Source organism: Phalacrocorax aristotelis, chromosome 4, assembly GCF_949628215.1.
Source record: "Phalacrocorax aristotelis chromosome 4, bGulAri2.1, whole genome shotgun sequence".
In the NCBI taxonomy this organism is placed as follows: domain Eukaryota; kingdom Metazoa; phylum Chordata; class Aves; order Suliformes; family Phalacrocoracidae; genus Phalacrocorax; species Phalacrocorax aristotelis.
The window spans coordinates 16,814,530-16,841,044 of NC_134279.1; the positions used below are offsets into that span (position 1 = coordinate 16,814,530).

General features: G+C 38.4%; 1 protein-coding gene across 6 annotated transcripts in view; it reads right to left on the reverse strand.

Moving 5' to 3' along the window:
- The window catches only part of DCLK2 (doublecortin like kinase 2), a 92,670-nt gene that overhangs the window by 57,599 nt on the left and 8,556 nt on the right, over window positions 1-26,515 (reverse strand). For all 6 annotated transcript variants that reach the window (XM_075090416.1, XM_075090415.1, XM_075090419.1 and 3 more), the window contains exon 2: window positions 21,998-22,332. In XM_075090416.1, the coding sequence (XP_074946517.1) occupies window positions 21,998-22,332 (335 nt within the window). The remainder of the gene's footprint in view (window positions 1-21,997; window positions 22,333-26,515) is intronic.

The window sequence follows — 26,515 nt, forward strand, 5'->3', positions numbered from 1 at the left end:
GTGGAGCAAACACAATCTTCAAATCATAACATCAAGCACAGTGAAACTCAACACTGAAGGCTCTGCTACCCTCAAAAAAAATGCTAGCACTCTAAAAGAATTTTTCACTTTCTTCCACTTATATTTGGCAATACTTGAATCAGTACTGTCTTCCAAACTCCTACCACTCATTGAAAAGCAAATAAAAACCATATTTATTCCTGTAATACAAACCTCTTCTGACTTTAGAATTACGTTAAAATTACTTTAGATTTACATAAACCTAATTTACATAATGGATGGCCCAAAGCAAAATTTAGATTTGTATAATCTTGAGATTTTGACTGACCAAATCTTTTCAGTGGTTTGGTTTAGTCTGTTTTTCCAAAATTTTATTCATAACTGCTGCTAAACTGTCAGTCTCCCAAGTTTGTGTTTTTCCCATAATAAAGTCAGAGATCACTGAATATGGTTTTTTTTATCCGACGGCTGTTTTTTCAAATAACCCTTTTTGCTCTATATAAGCACTTAGAAGCATTAATACATTGCTGAAAGCCATTTAAATACAGTAAGTAATGTGAATTAGGATACATCTGTTAATTTCACGTTGTTGTTGGTTTTTTTTTTTAACCACCTGTTCATCAAGCATTTCTTCATACTTTGTCTTTACGATGCTTAAGACCTCATGCATCAGACCTCTTATTTTCACTGCATGAACACATCTTTTTCACACACAGAAAACCAGTAAATGAAGCAGTAAAATCCCTTCACATTCCTAGTTGTATTGTGTACATAGCGAGCCAGTCTGGAAATCAGTAATCACCTATTTCTGGTTCAATAAACAAACACACAAACAACAAGCAAAACCCAGTCTGCTGCAAGCTAAAACTAAGACCAGGCTATGGAACTGGACGCAAGAATTATATATGGAGATACCATCATTTTTTTTCCTCATTATTCACTTATCAGCAAGAGCAGTTATACAGTTTTGTGCCTGCTACTGCCACTGTGTAATATAAATACTACTGCTTCACCGTTCTGTGGGGTTTTTTCCATTTAATTAGTTTTCTTTAGCATTTGTATATATCTTTCATACCTTTTTTCAACTTTGATGAAAGGATTTTTTAAAAACATTACTTAAACTGCAAAGATAGATTAAAATGTAAGCTATGTTACAGTTTACAACAAAACTGGGAATAGATAAGGATTCCCAGCTATCATACGTACACAGCTAGCAACACGGAGATCACCTCCAACGATACAGCAGATGCTCCCTGTGTTCCTGATCCTAACCCAGTCTGGGGCAGCTAAGAATAGCAAACTCAGCCCCAACAGGTGAATGGCCATATTATTCCGCACAGAACCAGAAACTACTGTAGCTGCTACACTTCTCTGGCATCTCTTATGATGTTCCCATCACAGCCCCCAACAAGTGGAATTAATCAAGGTCCAGCTCAGTCTGGCTTAATCTAAACTGCAGTGCTGATGCCTTTGCTCTATGCTCTGTACTCCAGTTTAGAGAGAATAGCGTCAAGATGTTCAATCTGGCTCAAAATGTACCTGTTGTTGCAGCTGATGGAAATACCTATGCAAATAAATCAGGACTCCTGGGATTACAGGGTTTCTTTCATTACTATTATCAAGATTAATTTGGAAAATGGAAAAAAGCTTCCAAACTCCCTCCTCCTCCTCCTTTTCATAAAAAACAAAGCATTGTCCTCACCAAGGCAAAGCAGACATAAGATCATGGCACGAAGAGATGAAAAGTGTATTTGCAATAGGTTTTAAATTTATTCTGTAATAAGATAAAAATAACGTTGAGGTTGGAGATGATAGTACCTGCATATAAGTTCTGAACTTGACTCTGCTAATGTGGACTCCATCTCATGCAGCCAAATCCAGTCTAGCTTTAATCTAGCCATATTCAACACTAACAGTAGCAACACTGCAGCATAAAACTTTGCAAAAGGCAGTCTGGCATCCTGGGTACCAACAGTAGCAGCTGAGGCCTGGGTTGCTGCCAGTTCACTGCTCTTTGTACCAGAGCCAACTTAAAGCCACGTTGCAATTGCACCTATTCACTGTCAAGTGATCCTTCTGGAAATGAAACGTATTATAAACTCACCCCTGCTCCATGCAGAAGGGAGGTCGGTAGTACAGACAGCTCCACAGCCTGCATCTGGGTATGCAACTGCACAGAAATGCACATTGTACACTAGAGTCTGCTTGCAGTACAATAGATTAAAGGTGGTATAAGCAGTCTCTATACCACAAACATACCTTGCAACTACAGCAGCACCAGGGAGTGCAATTTAGTAGCACATAAGGAACACATACTGGATCTGCTCAGAATTAAACAGGCTTTGAAGCAAACACTGCAGCAGGTTGTCATTGTCACACACTTCTGATCACACATACAACAACATGGCAACAACCGCATTCCTCCAGTTTTCTGTAGTCAGATCAAGATTTTATTTGTTCCATCTCCAAAAAGTATAAAATGTCTGGAGAAGCATCCTAATTTAAGAAGCACATAGTATGATTTGTCTTTTTTCTTCCCACTGACTTCCATTACATGTATGGCTTAATATACAGTTAGCTGTCTGATCCTGAACAAGCAGATTTAAAAAATATATATTTCTCATTTGACTGATATTTTGTAGGTACCTTGTGTCAGAAACAGAAACACCTGAATTTTTGCCATTCCCTTCCTCCTTAGACCACAAGAATCTTCTATTCTACAAGAGCAGAAAATGCTTCCTCAGGCATGATTTCTGACATTCTCTTCAAAAAGCTGAAATAGCCCCATAGTCCTGAGATAATATAGACCATAAAAGGGTAAAGCAGACACGTGAACAAGAATCTGTCAGGATATTATCATTGAATCTCACATATCGGTTATACTAACAGATTCACTTTACACCTCCCGCTCTTGCAATTCCTCCCATTGAGAGAATTTCTGTCCATACTGGAGTCATGGTTAGAATTTCAGCCACTCCTGCACTTGGTTACAGCAGTATTAGCCTTAATCCATTTAGTCACTATTGCTAAAGCAGGAGTACAGTTCTGGCGACTACTCCTTCATTATGAGGTTATTGGTGTCCTTGTTCCTACTCTCAAGGTCTAAGGCTTTTGCAGATATTCCCTGGTGCTTAAAGAGCTTCCTAAGCAGCTTCTGGGAACATATGTTGTTTTTACTAGCTGTGGGTAGAGTTTCACTATGTGTGCCAAGCAGACCTCCGTGGGGCCCTGTCAGCGAACAACTGATTCAAACTGGTTCAAAATTAGAACTCAAGCCCCGCTACTTTTGGCAGATTCACTGCAAGAGTCTTACTTCTTATCTGCATTCAGCATATCCAGTCATAGTTACTTGATTTTACTTACCCTGACGTTTTCTCTCCTGGTACATTAAAATGGACTGACAGTACGCTGCACTCGGTACAGTGCATTAAAATGGGCCGGCCGATCCGTGTCTGACTTGCAAAGCCTTCCCCAAACAAGAAGCTCTCTCAGAAGCTGCCTTAAAGAAAATGCCTAGAGATATGATTTGTATTGATAAAAACTATCTATTTGACATTAGCAATAGTCTTGTTTAATTCCGTTGCAAGTGGAAAGTTTCAGGGGTAATAGGCAACATGGCTCATTTATTCGCATATACTGGATCAGTGGAATATTGGGGGTTTCTTCCTTTTTCTGAGCCTCCCCAGAAATATTCCTAGTGGAGATACAGATCCCCAAGAAGGAAATTTAAAATTATCAGTTATTGCTTTACTATTCCTAATTAGCTTTTAGGAACCATCTGTTTTCTATGAATACCATGTTGAAACTGCTACTTAGAATACCATATGGAAAAGTTAACTGCAACTCCAGGAATCCATGGTTCACACTGCATCTGCTAAGTATTCCATAGATGTTTCTCCGACAGGCTTTTTTCTTTTGTGGAAAGGGGACTGTAGCAATATTTTTTGTTATAAAACTCTTTGCTTACTAGTCTAAAAAAAATCCTTTGAAATTGTTATACAAATATTTACATTCAATACATGACAGTTACATAATGGTGCCTTTAAAGGAGCGAGAACTATTAATAAACGTGGACCTCAGTCTTCCTGAAATCTGTTTACATGCAAGATTGAACACAGCTTTCTGCAGAGCTGTATTAAAGTCTAAAACTGATTTTTATGATTCCTTTTTTGCATTTAAGAGGCAGAGCAAACAAAACACAACAGCTCAGAGCCTGCAAGTGAGCAATGGTCAGATCCTCCGGACTTGCGCTGATTTTTTCTCAACTCAGTATCTATCAGAATGGATATTCCTGAAAGTCTATCTGGAGAATGCTCTAAAAGACACAGCAAGAAGTGCCTGCAGTGCAAAAACCAAATTCAGTGAAAGCTCTTAGTCCTTCTGGGAAGATTCTTTTCTCTGATTTTGGTTGACTTATTTGTAATACGTAGGATAACTCTAAAAACAGTAGGCTTTAAAAAAAAACACTTAAAAAAATTGACAGCAGAAGTCCAATCTCCCCGGACACACAGTTTCTCTTAATATGCTTCATGTTTAATTAAGTGCTGTCAACCCAAATTTAACTTTACACACAGACCCCAGAAATGTTCAAGTATTGCCCTGTGCATCAGCAAGTTACTACTGCAAGGAGTAAATACAGGGAAGTAAAATACAGAGAGACTCAGCAAGAATAGAAAAGCAGCAAAATTTAAGAATATAACAGTTATAAAAATAATACATTACTGGGGGGGGTGGGAGGGGTGAGGGTAGGGGGTAAGAGAGGGGAAGGCAAAAAAAAAACACAACCAAAACATTGAAATCACTTGAGGGATTTTCGGGGTTATCTTAATACAACACAACAGCAGAAGCAAAACAAATGTAAACCAAATCCCATCACAGAGGTGGTGGTGAAGGGTCACAGTGAATTAGAGGAAGGCAGACATCAAGTGTCTGCTAAAGAAGTGACGCAGTACAAGTAATTTGCAACCAGCAATTTTATAATCAGTTTTACAAATTAATAGCTTATCAAGTGCTACATATTTCAAGCATACCTATGCACTAGTGAAAACATGCAGGTATTTTTGAAAACTAATTTCTCAGAACTCAGATTTTGCCCTGAGAATTTAATTTCTAAAATAGCTGGAAATATGTTCATGAGTTTGGAGATTTTAATAATAACCTAATATATTAAATCCTAAGAACTCTCAGCCAGATTAAGCATCAAAGAATCTAGTCTAATAGAATATTAAAAGTGAACAATCTGTTTAAACTATATATTAAAAAAAGATTAGATTTGTTTTGAGGATACAAATTTGGAAAACAATTTTATTTAAGTATTTTACAAAACAGAAACTGAAGCATATATATATGGTAATGAATGCTGCTGATAAAAGTCACTTTTCTCACTGAAACCTGGTAATACACTACCAGAATAAGAGTTTCCTTGTTAATATTCCACTTCACAGAAAACCTGCACTTTCTATTATAGAAAATGACAACTAAAAGAGAACTTCTATAGAACAAGACAAAATTATAGTTTTTCCCTGCCAACTGAGGACAGTTTACAGATAAGCTCCTCTCACAAATGTTCAGGTGTCATACACACAATATCTAGCCCTTAGCTAAATATAAAATTTTTCGAGTATGCTAGTCAGACTAAAAATGACTCACAGTATGAGGGAGGATGAATCATCTAAAATTAATCTCATAAAGATTACTTATACATGGATATATAAAACACAGAAAATATAAGGTCACAAAGAGCCGCTAACTTCAGTCTTATCACTAACAAAGTCAATTTACACATGAGGTATTAATATTTATTTCATATATCACACATGACAAGCCTTTTTTAGTTCAGTCCCAAGTCAGTCTTGAAGTTCACATAACCCTTTTTTCCACCATAGAAAAGAGGAAGTGTTGTAATTCTTACTTAGTATACCAGTGTACTAACAAGGATTCCTGGCTGGGTCTGCATGTGAAAATACTGGATCCTGGTTTTCCTCCTCCATCCTCCCTCAATATTTACAGCAATAAAGGATTTTTGTTCAATGCAATGAGAATTTCAGCAACACTTCCTGTTGCCAGGATCTGTATCAATCCCACTGGCTTTGGAGAGGAAGAAAGACAGAGTTTACAATTTTGGAAAAATTTTGGGAAAAGAAATAATTCCATTTAAAAGATAGATCCACTTCTAACTATCAGGCAAACAAGCCAGAAGACAGTTATATTTTGCCCTCTAATGCACATCTTATTTCAAGAGAATTTCACCAATAAATTCTGCTACAGATGAAGGGAAAAAACCAAGACACAAACCACACTAAAAGATTTGGAAGTCATTTCAGATATACGCTGCAAACCTGAGAGCAGTGAAACACTGGGGAGTCACATTTAGCAGAAATATCGAAAGCTCTATTCTCACAGTTCTTCCATTGTCTAGAAAATAGACCTCAACGTGTATTGAGCATTTGTGCCCAATGACTTGAGAACAGCCAGAGGAAGTATGCCTCTCACTTTCCTTAGCTTAACAGTTGATTTTTTTTCAATGACAATTTACCTTTTCTAACTAGAATAAGTAGAAAATGATTTGTATATGACAGCAACATTCTCCATATGATAGTACCATGGACTATCCTGTTTCCTCTCTTAAGGGAGGCTTTTGATAAACAAACTATGCCCTCCACTCCAAACCATCAAGTGAAGATCTCAGTGACAGGGCTAGCGCAATGAAAGATGCTTTTATTAGTTACTTAAGAATCCTTATTTAAGCAAGACTGATAAACTGAAGTTTTCAATTTCAGATAAGCCTTTAGGCACTACCAGGCTTGCATCTACCTCCCAACAGATGACAAAAGAAGGTCTAAGATGTGACACAAGGATCTTCCTCACTGCGTAAGCGTGAAGTAGAAATCTTGGAGGCCTGGGTAATAACAAGTTTGAAATCCCTCTTCATTCTGGAACCCTGCTGGATTCTGAGTTGATAAAAATCCCTGCAGAGTTTTTTGCCACTAATATGCGAGCAGTAGAGTAGTTTTGCACTCCTTAACTTAGCAACACTTATACAAGGAAAGCGTTAGCCTAAGGAGGACTAAGGAGAACTAGAGCAAACAACGAAGTGTAGCTGGATGGCACTATGCTCTGGCTGTTCCCTCTCCAATCAGAGGTAGCTCAGTGAAAGTCCAAATAGCTGTGAGGCCATCCTTTATTTCTGTAATGAATGTAGGAGTAAAGAATTAAAAACCCCTCACCATAACAGTTTAGATGTCCAACACAATTTTGAAACGTTTTTTCCCCCTCACACAGAGATACAACTGAACATTTAGTTTATAAAGTAGATCGCTGTTCTACTTGTTCTCACTAGAAAACTGCATTCATTAAATTAGGTCATCAGAGACCGAAGGTTTTAAGTGTTGTGATCTGACCTTATAGACTCTATTTGGCTGATCATATTTTAATAGATTTAAAGCTAGAAACTTCTTGAAAGCCTCAGGTAAGACTTAAGAAAGGTGTTAAACAGCGAATCAATTTTAGAGGTACATAATGTCTCAGTGCTTCTGATAATTTTCTGTTCACATCTTTTGATTTGTATTGGTACAAACAAAGTGATATTGAGGGTAGGAAGGCTTTACAGAGGGACCTGGACAGGCTGGATCAATGTGCCAAGGTCAATTTTATGAGGTTTAACAAGGTCAAGTTCTGGGTCCTGCACTTTGGTCACACCAACCCCATGCGGATAAGTGATCTTCCATCTAATCTGCACTTCTCTACATGCAGTTTTGGCATGAAAATTTTTTACACAATATGATGAACTATGAACACTCCTAACATTAGCATTTATTTTCTATCTCACATAAAGATACATATATATCAAAGATGGAGTTACTGTAATGGTGAATAAAGTTCCAGAATAGAAGTTCAAGGAATAGAAACTTTCACCTCACGCTGACCGTTGCCAAAATATGTGAGTAAGCCTTGATTGTTACTTTGGAAATTCCCTGTAATACACAGACACCGAAGTCCCTAAGTTTCACCAATCAGCAGTCTTCAGTTTGTAACAGGTCCTGGGGATGGATTTATGACCAGCAGTGTATAGGAGAAAGCCACAGTAGACATCCTTGTGAACTGTTCTGGACATAAGGCATACAAGATTGCCAATGCCAATAGAGGTGATTGGATATTCTCAGCCATGCTGTCCCTTACAGTCCTATATCTCAACAGGCTGTTTACTTTTGATATTGCTAAAATGATTACATGAAAGATGCTAGTTAATAGTTACCTTTAAATGTGTCTTGGCTGGATTACTATTCCCAGCATGACTGCAGGAAAGAAGAATTTGGATCTAAATGCATCTGAAAACTGCCCCAGCTTCTAGGAAAACCTAGTAACCAAATGTTCAGAATACTTTTGTTTGTAGCACAGTATATGCTAGAAACGTAGTACATAGATTAGAAATATGCAGAAATAGAATATTGGAAATAGATTACTACAACTAATCCAGAAAAGTCATACACCCATGATGTCTCAATATGAGTAGCACCCCAACTGCTCAATCAAATGCCCTTCATCAAAGTCACTCTTCATTTCTGCACGAAAAGGAGAAAGAAAAATCTGAAGCTTGGTAATAAAGGAAATACATCGGAGGGAAAATACTAATTTTACAGGCCTTTTCCTACTGTTTGACACATGGGAAGGAGGTCCTATAAGAAGTAAAGAATGGGAAAATCAATTGCCTCTCTACTACCCCAAAAGTAGTGTGGTAAGAAAACTATCAGCAAGTGCACACGTTATATTCCGATTCTCTTCACAATAGAAACACTACTTCCTACCTCAAAAAGGATTACATACTTGACTGGGTAAGAATACATCTACCCACCTGACAGCAGCTGGATACGTTGTCAATCAGTCTGCAGTCTGACCAGACATAGACCACCTCCAGGTCTGTAGGTTATACAGGTAAAAGCTAGCAGGTGCTAGATGTCTGCCTGTACAACCATGTAGGCATATTCTAAGTGTCCCTTTCAAAATACAGGCAGAATAAGGCAAATACTCTTTAAGTAGGATCCAATTCCACATTTATCTATGCTTGAATCTCTCTTGTTCAATTTTATTCAGATTTAAGTGAACCAGAACCTTGATTTCTTTAAAAAGAGAAACTGCAAGTTTTCCACATGCAAGAAAACGGCACCTTCAGAAAGCACTTAAGGAGGATTCTGGCTGTCTGCTACTCACCCATCTTTATTTTTCTTAACTAACTGGCTTATTTTCCAATAATTTTAACCAGACTGAAACTCCCTAACTAAATACTAGTTGAGTTGGAGTTTAGAGATTAGAAGGGCAAAGCCAAGAAATGCCAAACCTACTAGCCCAAAATTCTAACTTGCCATTTAGTTTATGAGTTATGTTCTATTCTTTTCGCTGTCTTCTGAAATATTTTAGTTTCTTCAAAGCCTTCCACGATTGCAGACACCGTGCCAGGTATCAATAAATAAAACACCAAATATGAACAAAATAAATATTTAAGAACATAGCACTGACTGCCTATTTGCACAGCAGAAGAAAATGATTGTTGACTTTGTAAACAAGTGCTACAAGAACACTGAACTTCACTGCCTACAGTGAAAACATTGAGTATCACTCCTTCCTCTGCAAAGCTTACTAGCTTCAAGCCACAAACACGGTCATTGTTCCATTTAAGTGCTGCAACGATCTTTGCTTTTAAAAGTTGGCTTGTGTTCCTATTACCTAAATGTTACTTACCCTTCAGAGTCTTCAGACTACTGAGTTTAAAGGTTCACTGCAAATTAATCAGCCAGCAATATTTTAAACATTAAAGATGAATATGCCTTTTCCTCTCTCTGACAAACTGTTTAATGTTTCCTGCCATTAATTTATTAGGGAAGAGAACGCTATTTTTCTTTAGAACTGGTACAAATATAGGAGAAAAATTCACATTGTAAGATTTCAGTATTTTTGCTTCAATACACCTAAGAGACACTGGCAATCTGATTACAGCCAACCAAGAATAAGCTAACTATAACAGATCCATCAACCTGACAACCTGAAAGACAAATCTTAAAACTAGAAAGTCTGATTATAGACTCTCTTATGAACAGGAATGGATAAAATTCAACCTTGAAACCCTTTCATACGTGTTTGGCAAATAGCTTTGCACTGTAAGGTGTAACAGGCTTCTTAAAGACAAGTTTGCATGTTTAAATGTGATAATGCAAGAACTGTTTACTGAAGTAACATAGAGTAATTTAATTACAGGAAAAAAAAATTCCAAGATCTCAAAGTAATGAGGAACCTGTGACACAAATCCTAATCTGGCATATGACAGCTGCAGAATGAATTCAAAAGATTTTTACCAGACTAATTATCTGTTAATGGCCAGGCTCAGCGGGACACAACAAATTCCCAAGGTTTAGCTTCCAAGTCATGTGATTCGATCTTTAGCATGGCAGATGGCAGACAATGACTGCGTATCGCTCTTTTATTCCAAGAGCTATACACACCATTTCTGTAACTCAGCACTAAAATTATTGTAATCATACTTCAACAAAAATACAACGTTACCACTGGTGAGACCACTATTGTTGCAGCAATTGTTTCCCACAATGTGCAGCATGTTGTTTTTATTAAGTGCTGTCAGCTCTTGGTTTGCACAGACAAAAATTGAAAACCCAGCAGGATTTATCCTCTCTATAGATCCACAAAGACTCCAGCAAGTTGGATATCACTTAACAGGACACACATGCTTGCTTTTAGCTAAAATATCAGCAATTTTATTCAGTTGCCATGTGCTCTAATTTAAAAGTGCTGACTTCAAATCAGAGTCTGATTTTGTATTCATTTTGATAAGTACTCTACTTTTTTAACATCTCACTTCACCAACCTGTTAGTTTGACAGCAGTGGGTATTACTAATTACATACCTAAACCTTATCTCACTTGATTAAAGTCACACCCAGTGGACCCCAACCATTGCTTTCTCAGTAACATTACACCACATCCCCAAAGTTAGAATTATGTACCCTTGTGGGGTACATAGAGATGCACATTCTCTATTTTATCTGTACTATAGTTTGGGTTATTGATCTCCAAAAAGTAAGAATAATATACAGGGGATCCTCTGTCCCAACCCTCCCACCCCCAACAAATTCTGAAGACCTTTGTTCCAGGGAGTTATGAGTTATGTTCTATTCTTTTTGCTTTCTTCTGAAATATTTTAGTTTCTTCAAAAAGCCTTCCACGATTGCAGGCACCCTGTGCCATGTATCAATAAAAAAAACACCAAATAAATATGTACAAAATAAATATTTAAGAACCTAGCATTGACTGCATATTTGCATAACAGAAGAAAATGATTGTTGAGAAAATTATTGAAAATTAAGTCTTCCAGAGCTAGACTGTGGCCATTGCATGTGGCATGATGGTTATATTTTGCATATGCAACAAAGCTGAAGAGCTTCCTCAGCATTATTGTTCACTGACAGTTTAAGACACTCTTCTGAGATGACTCACTAGATGTCCAAGATTCTGTTTCTTTTTTAATACTTTTTCTTTACCACCTTAAGCATCATAATTTTGTTACTTTTAAACAAAATCCTTACCATTTTGCATTTTCTTTTTTCCTCAAAATGGCAATTGGACTGGTAATGTCCAACAGTATGACAACTGTGATAAAAATGGTAAATACTTTCTAGGGTAAATCCTAAACCACACGTTATCTGCCTGTGGCCTTTGTACCATTGCATGTAATGAAAATGCTTTAGACATTGTTCCATGACAAGATCTGTAGCTGGAAAAAGATCTCTGCATCTTCATACTTAGGGTATTTTTCAGATCCCTGCATCTATGACAGGGCACAGTTAATTTCAGGTTAGTTTCAGATAGCACTTCCCTCCATAAATAACTACAGATGGGAATATTTCTATTCCCATGGATGAAGGCCAAAATTATCTCCTCTACTTGAGTACACTATTTCCTCCTTTCTTCTAGCAATAAATAACCACAGCTTCCAGTTCTGAGCACACCAATTGAAAGTCTGAACAAAAATATCACATAGCAGTGTCCATGGATGTATACATTTCCTTTCATACAGGCTTCCTCAAGATTAGAGCCACTTTAATTCTTTTGTTTTCCTTAGACTTGCAAGATTTATATCCCACACTGACTAGACAGACATCTCTCCACAGTTGTTCTCTGAAACAATTCTAGTCTCTAGAACAAGCCCAGCTTCCCCCAAATCACTTTCCATATCAAATTCTAGAAGAGGCTTGCTAGCACTGGGATAAAACTTACTCTGCTGTATGAATTCTCTGTGGGATGCAAGTGTGTATACATGCACATTTTATTGTTAACTGGCATTCAAGATTTTTGTTGTTTTATCTCTAGCTCAACAGTGCTTCCAAAGCTGTAGACAGCCTTTAGTTACGGAAAACACTCAGAAACAAACAAAAAAGTTTTCAGAAACCTCACAGACTGTTAGACCCCATTCATCTGCTAAAACAAAAATCACCTCTTCATTAATCTTAATTTTACCGTGACTATTTACCACTGAGTTCTGATTAACCACTGGATTTGATTAAGCCTATTATTTCTTTTCCTATACACAGGGAAGACAGAAAAGCAATTTCCTTTTTCTTTGCTGATACTCTTTTCTTCATTCCCCAAAAACTTGTTGATGATCTTTCTCTAGTATAAGCAATCCCATTTCCTTTAATCTTTCTTCATAGAACACGTTTTCTTAATTCTTTTTACTCTTCTCTGGATTTTCAATAATAAGGCTGTCTCTTGCTGCTATGATTGCACTGAGTGAGACAAAGTAGAATGGCCACCTGACATGTACATCAGAAATAAAATGATTGACCACACCTTCTGTTTGGATGTTAGATTTCCTCTCCTGTGCACAGCCATTGACACCATTAATTCACCTTCAGCTGTGATCCTTTACCGCTTCAACCACAGCTATTTGCCATTTCCTATCTGCATTGTTAAAAACCACTGAGTCTAAGATTACTCAGCCTGCCTTACCGTAAGCATTTTCTGCAGTTTGTCAACTTTCTATTGTCCAAGTTTCTTGCAGCTCATCTGTTTGGTGTATTCTTTGTATTTAATTAAGCATATCCTCTATTCCATCTTCCAGGCCATGTACAGCGACTAGTATAGACACACATTCATTGACCTCTTCTACTCAGTATAAAATGCCAGTTTGACAGCGACCAATCAACAGTCATTCAGAACAACAGTATTCCAAATGTACATCCAGTAAGTAGTGCATTTTTTCCAGACCACGCTTCCCTAGCTGACTGATGTGATGTGAAAAGACAAAAAGGTAGCTGCAGATACAAGGAAGTAGCCACTATTGTTTTCTTCCCCTTGCCTCTCTCCCCAGTCAAGTCGGTGTTTCATAACTCTTTATTGTTAAAAAAACAGCAACAACAAAAAAATCAACCCCCTGCCCTCACTCAAAAGCCCACCTCATACACTCTGTTGAAGCATTCTGCGTCCTGAGCATAACCCAAAACAGCAGGCTCCCTGAACAGACAGGTGCTGTGTCAGAGCTCTTCTAGCCTATAAAGGTGACTGTACCACATAATGTGGAACTTTCCAATTTCCCGGTAATAGAGGTGTTCCACTGCTACTTATTTACTTGTAAAAGGGGAAAAGGATCCAGCCAACCATCAGCAAGTGATTCACAGTATTGCTTCCTCAATTTTTTCCCCCATAAGTCTGAGAGTCAAGTTTATTTAGCTCAACCTTAGGGGCACTCCTCTCATCCAAAGAACACCAGCTGTAGGACAATTAGACTCTTCCAGGACTCCTCTATACTCTCTTTCAGGGTTTCTCCATGCCATGGAAAGTAATCTTTAGCTCTTCCACATTGGTTTTGTCTCATGACCATCCTGTGAATGAGAACAATCACTCTTGACAACATCTTTTCTTTTCCTCCTCTGTACTCTAAGTGTGTATCTTTTCTGATTTCCCAGGCCACTCAGTTCCTATTCTCTTGGAAAGTCTCTCTCTCAGAAGTCCTAATCTCTCTTTCAAAGACAATCCAAATACCACTTCTGGTTGCATCTCCATCGATATGTTTTACTGTTTATCATACACTATTAGTTTGTGGACTCATGTCAGCTAAAAAAACCCAAAACAACAACATATATGCCTCTTTCAAGTCAATACTCCACTCTTATGTTGCAATGCTATCCACTGCTGCATCAAGTGATCTCAGGGGTAATGGTCCTGCTCCCATTCTCTCATACGATGTTGCGCACACTCTGCTGATATTTAAGTCTTATAAACCAATATAAAGACTGCAGTGATTTTTTGTTTTCCCCCACAGAGTAGACATAACTATCATTTGTGTAATTTGCCACATAATAAGCAGATTAACATACTTTTCCTTGTGGACATCAGCCACAAATTCTGTAAAGCCTTTCTATCCAATATATCTACTCTTTTAGTAGTCATATTGTCAATTATGCCCATAGCGTCAAAACACCAAGTGGTCTGCTGCAGTTTGGCAAAACGTAAATTCCTTTCTAAAAGTTGACTTCACCTCTTCTGACCCTCAGCCTTTAAGGTGAATGCAGGGACCATCATTACTGTTCAGTCTTGAAGCTAGGTGAGGAAAGGCTCCTTGTCCACCCTTCTGTGGGATCTGCAATGCAGAGAATCACTCTGAATCTGCCACTGACATTCCTCTATAACAATATATAAGCCTTTTGAAGAGTTGTTAGGAATGCAAGGTCTTACAGGGGTTTTCCCCTCCATACCTGCATGTTAATGAAACATTTCAGCTTAAAGTGCTGTTTTAAATTTCAGCAGAAATAGAGCTGCACAAAAGTTGGAGTTTATGTTCTTGAAAAATTGCTGTAGCAGAAATTCAGATCTGTGCTATTTCCAACACATTTGTGAAAGTGCTTATACTAGGTAAGAGCCTGAGACCTGAGATAAAGACTTGTTTTTCTTTCAGTGGCTTTCAGCTATGCATAATGCCTGATAACATAAAAGCAAGTTTCTATTACAGTTGTTTCTCAGCCTGCAATGAGATATCAGAAAGTGATATAACAATACAATTAAATAACACTTTAAAAAAAGGTACACCTAGCTCTAGTGCCTCATTCTTCAAAAAAAAAGAAAGTGTACTGCTCATGAATAAGATACAATTGAAAACCAAGTTGCCTATCAATTGTCATTAGGTAGGAGAGAATTGAACTAAAGGTAAATATTTGCCAAAACTACTTAGTTAACTTGTCTCACTACTAATCAGTTCTCACCGAGATTAAGGTGCTAGTAAAAACACTATATTACTGGAGATTTTCAGATCTGAATGACAGAAGCCTACATGCCAAAAGAAGGGAAACAAGAATATGGGGAATATCGGTTGTACTAATAAAAGAGATCTCTTCTGCTCATCCCTTGTTTTGGTTTCTGCTTTCCTATGATGGGTATGTTAATAGCTCCAATTGGTCTCCTTAGATTTTGCACTACAAAGCAAATGCAAAATTCAGTTTACAGAAGCTATCATCTCTACTATGAATTTTCAAATCTGTCACTGGAAAATAAAAAAATTACTGGGAGGAGAACATGATAATCCTGATGAATACTTTCAAATATAGTACCTGTTTTTTTCAGTTACCCATTTACTTTTAATGAGCACCTTAAGAAAAACTTCATTAACAGAAGATTAGAGAGTTTTTGGTTTCAGACATAACCACCAACATACCTGTGGCCCATCGAAAAAGACCTTTAAAGTAAGGCTTATCTGTGGTATGTTCTCACTATTTTGGGAACAGAGTATAGAAAAGGTGGCTCATCCACCTTGTCAATCCTGTTATGGATACTAATCCATGAAGCTGCAATACAATGTAAGATTAAAAAGATAACTGTCTTCTGGAGAGAAGACTTAATTATCTTTTGTGTGTCAAATAATACATGTTTCAGAGTTCTGTATGGCTTTTTTTCGAGTTTCTCAAAGGAAATTCCTCACCCCCTATACATTATATTCTTTTAAACAATTAGCGCAAGTAATATACCATTAAGTTCCTACCCTACACTTTGCAAAGACTGAAGCTTGAAGCTTGTTTAGCAAGCTAGAAACCCTCCATTCTCTTGTGACATAATGAAGGGTTAACTTCCCAACTGGAGACGTTTCAGCCTGACTGTCCTTTCTTCACAGTAGGATAGTGACAGATTCCAGCAAAGAATAGAAAGGAAATATGCAGCCAAGTAAGGAAAACACTTTGGTCAAGCAAATATATTAGACAAACCTCAATGTCAGAAGCACAAAGACTGGAATAGCAGAAGCCTGCACTGCAGAGTTAAAGCCTAGTTACCTTTACAAGAATATTTTTCCTTACATAGAAACCATCACAAAAGTCTTGGGAAGTAAAAAAAGTTGGTTGCTCAACAGCTTACAACTGAAAAGTCAGCCTTGCATCAATGTAGTTTAAGAAAAAAATAACAAATCTGTACTTGAGGCTACAAAGCACTAATATTCTAAGTCACAGCATCCATACTGAAACCAAAGATAAAAGGAAACCTTTTAAATGCTATAAAATCTTACAATTAAAAGCTAGATAATTGTCTGTCTTCATACACAATAATCAAGGAAAATATCCAACATGGATGCTATTCTCTGTGTTACTACTATCACCAAGATGTTGCTACAGTCAAGATTAATGAAGTCAGAAGAGCAAATAAAATTTTGAGGACATCCTTTCTGTTATACTGTTCAAAATCAAAAACATTTCTTCATAGATCACTGGTTTCATGATCATTTCTTACTACACACGTCAAATAGTTCCACTGGAAAACAAAATTGCCCCATAAGTTAACAGAACAACACATCCCCTAAAAAAAGGATACAAATTTTATACATGCATGTTTTAAATACCTGAATTTCATCATCAATTCTGTATTAAACAGAAAATACAACCTAAACCTATTCACTCACAAAAAATACAAAAAATATGTATTTCCTCCTCAGAGATAAAAAGATAAAGGAGCAGGGAAAAGACAAAAAAAAACCAAAACCCTGAGAAACACAAGAGCTACATTTATAGGAACACTGCCATTTACAAAATGCCTTTTTTAAAAAAATGTTTGCCTTTCAAGTGGTGCCAACACTACAATGAACATAAAAGATCTGCCTCCCTAGCAGATTTAGAAGAATAAGCAATTACTATATTAGAGAAAATAGGCTCAGAAATTTCCACCAATTGGTAACTGGCAGCAAAGCAACTCTTTATTTGCCAAATTCCACAAAGCCCTTGGCCACCAACCTCTAGATATACCAGCACTGAACAAACAAAGGAAAAAAAAAAAGAAAATCCCTATTGCCTAAAACTGGGGTCAGCCCTTCACTTTGGAGAAAAAGAAACAAACAAACAAAAAAAACCCCAGAAGTCTCTCCTCCTAAATAAGCAGAAGGAGGCTTTTTTATCAGGGTGTTTAAAGCCATAGGTCGAAGTCAACTATGGTGACTGTGGCTGCTCTATCGAATGCCTCTGGGTTAAAGTCAAAGGGGTCATCTCCAAGCAGGACCTCACAGTGGGCATCTGCTATTGAGCGCCTAACCATGATGACAAAGCTATATTTGGGGCACTAAAGCAAGCTTCTGGCCAACACAACCTGGTCCTGATGGGTGACTTCAACTACCCAGACATCTGCTGGAAGAACAATACGGCAGCTTGCATGTCATCCACCAAGTTCCTGGAATGTATAGAGGACTGTTTCCTGATACAAATGTTAGATGTGCTAAGGAGGAATGAGGCACTGCTGGACTTGTTATTCACAAACCGAGAAAGCCTGCTTTGTAATATCTCTGTTAGTGATTGCCTTGGCTGCAGTGACCACAATATTATGGAGTTCAGGATCCTGCTGAGTGTGCTAAAGGTCACCTCTAAGACAAGGGTTCTGGATTTTAGAAGAGCAAACTTCAGCTCACTCAGGGCTCAACTGGGAGGGATTCGATGGGAAGCTTCCATGGAAGACAAAGGAGCTAGTGAGTGCTGGGAGTTCTTAAAGAACTCTCTATTGGAAGCACAAAGCCAATTTATCCCCTACAAAGGAAAGGGAAGTAAGCAGAACAAAAGGCCCCCATGGCTCAACCATGACCTCCTGGGTCTATTTGAATCCAAAAGGGAAGCACACCAGAAATGGAGAAGTGGAGGATTATCTGGCGAGAACAAGGGCATAGCCAGGGTGTGCAGAGATGCAGTTAGAAACGCAAAAGCTCAATTTGAATTGAAACTGGCTGTAGACGTAAAAAATAACAAGAAAGGTTTCTTCAGGCATGTCAAACATAAGCAGAAAAAGAAGGAAAACATAGGCCCACTGTTAAACGGAAAAGGAGAGTCAATCACCTACGATGCAGAAAAGGCAGAGGTCCTCAACACCTTCTTCACCCAACACTGTTGGGTCCCAGGCTTTGGGAACAAAATTGCTGATTGATCCAAACACCGACCCACCATCAGTGAAGGAAGAGTTAGTACATGAATTATTGCAGGAGCTTGACCCCTACAAATCAATGGGCCCTGATGATATCCACCCAAGGGTGTTGAGAGAGCTGGCTGACGTCATTGCGAGGCCACTCTCCATAATATTCAAGAAGTCACGTAGAACAGGGGATGTCCCAGAGGACTGGAGAAAGGCAAATGTTACCTCCATGTACAAGAAGGGCTCAAGGGAAGATCAGGGTTAACTATAAGCCCATCAGCCTTACTTCAATCCCCGGGAAAGTTATGGAATTAATCCTCCTGGGGGCCATCACAAGTCACATGAAGCTTGTGAAAAGCCAACATGGCTTCACTAAAGGCAGATTGTGCTTGACTAACCTGGTGGCCTTTGACAAAGTGACTTGCCTGGTTGACATGGGGCGGGCAGTGGACGTTGTCTACCTGGACTTCTCCAAGGCCTTTGATACAGTTCCCCACAGCCTCCTGCTGGAGAAATTGATGCATTATGGCCTAGACGAGTGGTCTGTGCAGTGGGTGGGGAACTGGCTGACAGGCCGCACCCAAAGGGTGGTGGTAAATAGCTCCTTTTCCATGTGGCAACCTGTCAGAAGTGGAGTCCCCCAGGGATCGATATTGGGCCCAATGTTATTCAATATCTTTATAAGTGATCTGGATAACGAGATCAAGTGTAGCCTGATGAAGTTTTCTGATGACACCAAGTTGAGTGGGGAAGTAGACACTCCAGAAGGGAGAGCTGCTCTGCAGGAAGATCTGGATAGCCTGGAAGAGTGGGCCAGCAAGAACCTTATGAAGTTCAACAAGGAAAAGTGTAACCTCATGCACCTGGGAAAACATAACCCGGGAGTGCAGCACAGACTGGGATCCACCTGGCTGGAGAACAGCTCTGTGGAAAGGGACCTGAGGGTCCTGGTGGACCGGAAGCTCAACATGAGTGAATAGTGTGCTGCTGCAGCCAAGAAGGCCAACAGGATGCTGGGTTGCATCAAAAAGGGCATCGCCAGCAGAGATAAAGAAGTCATTATCCTGCTCTACTCAGCGCTTGTCAGGCCACACCTGGAGTACTGTGTACAGTTCTGGTCCCCACTATACAAAAAGGATGTGGACAGACTGGAAGGGGTCCAGAGAAGGGCCACCAAGATGATCAAAGGACTGGGAAGCTGCCATACAAGGATAGGCCGGGAGAACTGGGTTTGTTCAGCCTTGAGAAAAGGAGGCTTAGAGGGGATCTCATCACCATGTACCAGTACTTAAGGGACAGCTACAAAGAAGTTGGAGGTTCCCTTTTTACAAGGAGTCACATGGAGAGGACAAGGGGGAATGGACACAAGTTGGTCTTGGGGAGATTCTGAATGGACACCAGAGTAAAATTTTTCTCAGGACAGTAACCCATTGGAATAATCTCCCCAGGGAAGTGGTTGACTTGGCCACATTGGACACCTTCAAGAGTCGTCTGGACAGGGTGCTGGGCCATCTTGCCTAGACTGTGCTCTTCCTAGAAAGGTTGAACTAGATGATCCCTGAGGTCCCTTCCAAACTGTGATTCTGTGATTCTATCTGGGGCACTATATCCCACGACCACTTAAATCACAATTACACTATGGTTGTGCACGCAAAGGCTCTTTCCCAAAGTCTATGGAAAAGCAAAAGGTCTTTCTTCCAAATGGGAAGTCTCCACAGTCATACACTACTATTGCTGAAACAGTTTACACAGAGAAGCAGTTGTAAGGAGCAGCTATTTGCAGGCTGTTAGCAGTGAGAACTACGGATTTCCCAATCCTGCTTGAGAACACTTATATCTACATCTGCAGTCTAAGTTTGATTATTGCCTTTACCACAGAAGGGCAGGAGGAGGTACTGCAGCAATTAGAGATCTTACAGTTGTTTTCGAGCATTACCAGTGATTGGTCATCCTCACTGTGGACTGAGACAGCCACCGTCAACAGCAATGTGCAAGCAACACGAGAGATTTAATGTTAATTAATTTTATTGATCCCTGATGCACTACTGCATCTTCCACACCAATGCAGACCAGTGAGTCTCTACTGTATCAACAATGCAATAAAGAGAGGTGTATCCGAACTGAAGATCCTATTTTTTGCAATTTTGTTTCCTGACTCTATCTACTTGCTTCAGAAGATTAAAATCATCTTATCTGAGACAGCAACAGAAGACTTCATGGGCAAAAGAGACTAATTACTGTATAATAAATATCCTCAAAGCTATTTTATTATGAATTAAATTAAACATGACTAAATCACATTTCAGATGTTCCTAGAAAGGATTCTCTCTAAACAAATCTCATTAACAAATCTCATTAAAAATCAAACCTATTAGAAGAATTAAAGAACACATTAAAGTGCCACCAAATCCTGAAAATCAAGAGTCTCAGTGATGCATTTGCCTTGCTTTGTTTAATACCAAACAAAGCAAGTTCTTTTCAAGAACTTAGTTATGAAAAGTGTATACACAGCATACAGAGCATAGCGAGAGAGACAGACCTCATATCGAGACATTGAGACAATCTGAGTAAGTTTAAGTAGTCTATAGGATACAACCATTACAAAAAGCTTGACAATAAAAATTCCCACATCTGTTTGAACACAATTGAAACTTTTACAAGTAGTTCATGCAAATATATAGGTATGCAACTGTGCAAAAATACCTGCTGAATGGGCACGGATCCTAATATTTAGTCAACAGTAAATAGTCCAGGAACCTGATATGGAATGTGATCTACTTTGCAGCCTGCGTTGCTCTGTATTACTAAAGCCACAATGCTGTCAAAGTTCCACATCCGTGTCAAATAAAAGTATCAGGTATCAAAGCCCTGTTCCATGAAGGGCTGAGTCATTAACCTGACTGACCAACAGCAAATGTATTCCTGATACTTTTACCTGGTGCAGCAGAACATTCTGTGGGCCACTCCTTTGTATTTCTGAGTGAGAATAAAAGACCTACCACATCATTAATCCTGGCAGCATGTTTCTGCAGTGGTAAAACTAAATGCAAAACCAAGTTGCAAAGATATGACCATCCCCCCCAGAAATATGAACTTCAGATAAAATTCTTGACCTTAGATCCCGTCAGTTACTACCTCCAGAGAGACATTTCAGTTCTTTTGCTATTTGAATAGTCTGCAAACAAAACAGTCTGAAACAAAAGGAGGCAGCAATATTTTTCTTATATAGGTCAGCACTACGTAGTAGTCTGAAAACACATATGTATTTTAACAAGTTTGCTTTCAAATGTTTCAAATAAATTGTATTAACAGATACTTTTTTAGCAATGAAACAGTGTTAGTATATAAAAAAAGATTAACTGAGAATGTAAAGTGGTCAACTTTTGCAATATATATAAATTTTTGGTAGATATTAATATTTTAATACAAAGTTTTTAAGTTGCCATTTATTAAACTGCCCTTATTCAGAAGCAGGTTAAAGCAGATAGAGGCACAGGAACTCAAGTTATGAAAACAAAGCAGCTTAGGTTAATTCATAATTATTAGATGGTCACAGCAATTTATTCTCCTACCTGCTTTCCATCCAGTGTACAAAGTCTCTTGACTACACCCGAATCTAACTTAATGGCTTCTGTGATGTCAGTCAAGACCTGTTCGAAGGAGTGAGCAGTCTTCTTATTCAGCAGAATTCTCACAGCTTTCCGTGGTTTTACTCCACTCCTAATAACAGTCACTAATTTGGGTTTAATGAAGTCTTTACTCTCCTTCACTTCACTCTTTGTGGAAGTCAAAGATGTCAAGGTTCGAGTGGACCCAGTCCTTATGTTTACACACCAGTTTGGATTGACATTCTTGGTGTAATCAACTTTGCGATACGGTTCATTGGATGCACATACATAACTTTCACCTGAAAAGAAGACACATTTTCATAATTTAAGGGCTTCTGCAGCTATTTTTCAACAATTAAAAAAAAAAAAGAAAATTTTTCCATAAGAAGTGATTTTGCTTCAGGCCATTTTAAATGGAGGACTGTAAATTATCAGAGCTTCCTACCCAAACAATACTCTCATAGAGTGGTTTCCACAGGTTTCAAAAGACCTCAGCTTAATAAACAAATATATAAATAAAAAACCACCCCACAAAAAACCCAACAACCACCAACAACAAAACACACACACATATTAAAAAAAATCAACCCAAACAAAAATAACCAAAACCACCACAACCCGAAAAACACAGTAAAGGGGTAATGAGGGGGTTGAAGATATTTCATGTTGCTTTTGGATCATAAGTTCTGACTGCAGTGTCATTTTGCAAATGCTTAAATTACTTGAGCTCACAATATGTGACATTAAGAGCATTCTCTTACAGCAAATATCCAGGTCCTTCCCTATATATTCCTCCAGTATATACTTGAAGATGTGTACGCACGTACCTATGTTTAGTAATGAATTATTTTAAAAGGAGGAAGTTTTAACATAATAAAATTCAAGCATCTCAAGATCCTTGGCCTGAAGGACACATTATTTTACCAGGAGTTATTGCCTTTCTACCAATGATACACTGCTGAAATGCATTCACTTCAATGTTTTTTAGACCAACAATCACATCCTGAGGCCACAAATGAGACTCAGACTACTGGAATATGAAAGGACATCTACACTTCCCGATTTTAATTTCTTTCCTAATTCAAAGCCTGCACTGCTGTCTCTGGAAGTCACGAAAGGGAGGCCAGAGGACCAAAGATGTTATCACAGCTTTACATCAAATTATTTAAAGTGGCACCAGCCATGATGCAGACCTAAGGAATTTGTTACTTTTCTCCATTCCTTGACATAATGCAGGCTGGAGACTAACTGGCTTTTCTTCTTTTTTTAAGAGGACAGTTTTCTCTTCAAACTGGCGTTTGTTTTTTACCACAACTCTTAATGTCTGACAGCAATATTCAAGATGCAGATGATGACAAAGGACCTATTTAACTCTGGGTTATTTCTGTAACCCACATCCTTGGGGTCTCACAAAATAACATCCAAAGACTTTCTCGAAGAGGCAGAGTATGGCCAGAAGGATGAAAGGGAAGCACTCCAAACTGACAGAACACACCATTCATCCAGGCAGAAGAGCTACCTAGATCGTAAAAAACTTAGCCTGTTCTAAGATTAAAGCTACACACTCAAGGTCACTGGTGGAACAAACCAAACTTACCTCCTATATATATACACAACAAGAGGAGTAAAGTACACATACATCTGTTAGTATTGTAAAATTTACATAAATGTATACCTATGTTTAGATATACACTAGAAAACAAATACTTTTACTTTCTGAACTCTGGTCTTTAGAAGTGATTTAGCTTAGAAGTTGTATACTTTATTCTAAAAGCAAGATAGTAAACCCCAGAAGAATTACTGTGATCTTTCAGAATTTTTTGCATTTCTTTTCCCATACCAATTACACTGCTTTCTAGTTTATCCTGTATTTAGACCTTCTTGAAAGTTTTCTTGTTGTATTTGCAAGAAAACAGATTATAATTAAGTCAAGTTAACAACGATTTTGATTGGGAAAGTTTGGCAGCCAGTTCCACCTCCACAAACATCCCTGGGACTGTACTCCACTGAGGTACAAAGGAACAATTTGGTGCGAGGTTTTATGGATGCCACTGCCTTGCCTGTATTATTCTTCTTCACTCATCCCCATCAGTCCTCCTCATATTCATATACCAAGTGGTGTACAAAACAGAAACCAATACAGACAAAACCAGACTCCTCCTCTTTCCCCAAAAAATTAGCAATGAAAAATGAGCTATTTTCAGCTCATTAACTCTTTGAGTAGGACTTCCAACACAGCTAGCACTAATCTACAGGTAGGGGGAAAAAAGCCACCCACACAGTTTAGGAATAACTGTGGTGGCCTAGAAGCTTATGTTGCCCCAGAACTACACACTTGTTGCAACAAGTCTCCAAGCAATCTGATTTAAGCAGACCTGCTTTGAGACACTGGATGAGTTTGGTCTGTTCCAAACTAAATTATCCTATGATTCTAAATAGGTGGACAGTTCTCTTCCAACAGCTATTTTCATCTATGTTTCTAGTAACATCTATCCTGTTACTGTGAAATAGCATGAGATACTCAAGTTTTGTTACAGCAGTTTGGCCTCAACAGAAAGCGAAGTCTTCCCCTTCAACATCCTCTAATACTAGATTCAAAGGACTATGCTTATTTTCTGAACAAGTTCTAATAAGCAATGAAGCTGCCTATCTTTAAACACAGTGCTGCCAAATAAGAAGCATCTCAAAGAAGCTGATAGTTCTAATTCATACCAATAGACTTACTAACATAAATACTGATCGTTTTGTTATTCTCCCCATTACAACTAGTTTACTATGTGACATAGAACACTGTCGTGATTTAACCCCAGCTGGCAACTAAGCAGCACATAGGTGCTTGCTCACTCCCCCTTGGTGGGATAGGGGAGAGAAAAATCAGAAGGGTGAGAAAACTTGTGGATTGAGATAAAAACCGCGTAATAGGTAAAGCAAACCAGGCGTGCAAGCAAAGCAGAACAAGGAATCCATTCACTACTTCCCACCAGCAGGCAGGTGTTCAGTTATCTCCAGGAAAACAGGCAACGCTCCAAATGTCCCTCCCTTCCTCATTCTTCCCCAGCTTTATATGCTGAGCATGATGTCATGTGGTATGGAATATCCCTTGGGACAGTTGGGGTCAGCTGTCCCAGCCATGTCCCCTCCCGGCTCCTTGTGCACCCCCAGCCTCCTCGCTGGTGGGGTGGGGTGAGAGGCAGAAAAGGCCTTGACTCTGTGTAACCACTGCTCAGCAGTAACTAAAACATCCCTGTGTTATCAACACTGTTCCCAGCACAAATTCAAAACATAGTCTCATACTAGCTACTAAGAAGAAAACTAACTCTATCCCAGCCAAAACCAGCACAAACACTTAGGACAATTTTTCCATGATTACATGCTAAACTTTTTGTGGATCTACCTTGCAAGTGACTTTGTTTTTTGTGTGTGCATGTTGGTTAAGAATACTAATTATTATTTCCTCCTACAAAAAATGAACAGAAGGCAATGTCGTCATTATTCTGGGTGCGTAATATTAGTCATTCAACTTTGGAAAGTCCCTGACCACTTGCTTTGAAGTTTATTGATCTGCATAAGACTTTGGTAATATTTAATCATCCTCTGATAATAATTGATATATAAATAAACCTGACAGCATCCTACACATGAGAATACCTTTCTAAACACACTGAGTCCCCCTAGATCTCAAAGATTTTACATAAGCTTCAGTACATGAAGTCATCTATCGCTTCAGAGTAATCTCTTCAGTACAGCCTGTCCACCTGCGTGCAAGAGAGTTAAATAAATTCTAGCAATCGGCACTACAAGGTACCTCAAAATTCACCATCACTGAGCATGTTCGGAATTATCCTTTCAAACTCAAAAAGAATGCACTTCCTAGACCATTAAAAAAATGCACAAAATGCAATTCAAAGCTAAACCTCAGGGCTGAAGCTTAAATTAACGAAGTTAAAAAACAAACAAAACACCTCAAAATTAAGACTATTCAGAAACAGGCTCTCCAGCTTGAAACAAACTAATTGCTTTACATAAAGAAGTACAGGTATAGAACAAAAGGTCCCTTTGCTAGAGGGTTTACCATAGAAAAATCTCAATATGGTATGCTAGCTTTGTCTTTTACAGATACATATCATAACAGAATATCTTCTTTACACTATCATGGAATATGATCTACTACCTGTCAGAGCTGTACTATAACACCCTGTGTATAACACAGCAGAAATTGTCCCATTATAAATTTTTCAGTCAGTTTTAATCTAACAGGATCTTTATTTCTTTAAAATAGCAGCATAAAACTCTGCTTCTACTAGTTCCCTTGCTTGATGCATGAATAAAATAATTTCTTGATTACCTGAATAGGTTGCAATACCATTTACAACAGATGTTCTTATTATTTCTTTTCCTTTAAGCAGAGGCCTTAGTTTTCTTTTTCTGATAAAAAATATATTAAGTGCTTTCAACTTAAAACAAAGTAATACCTTAAAAGGT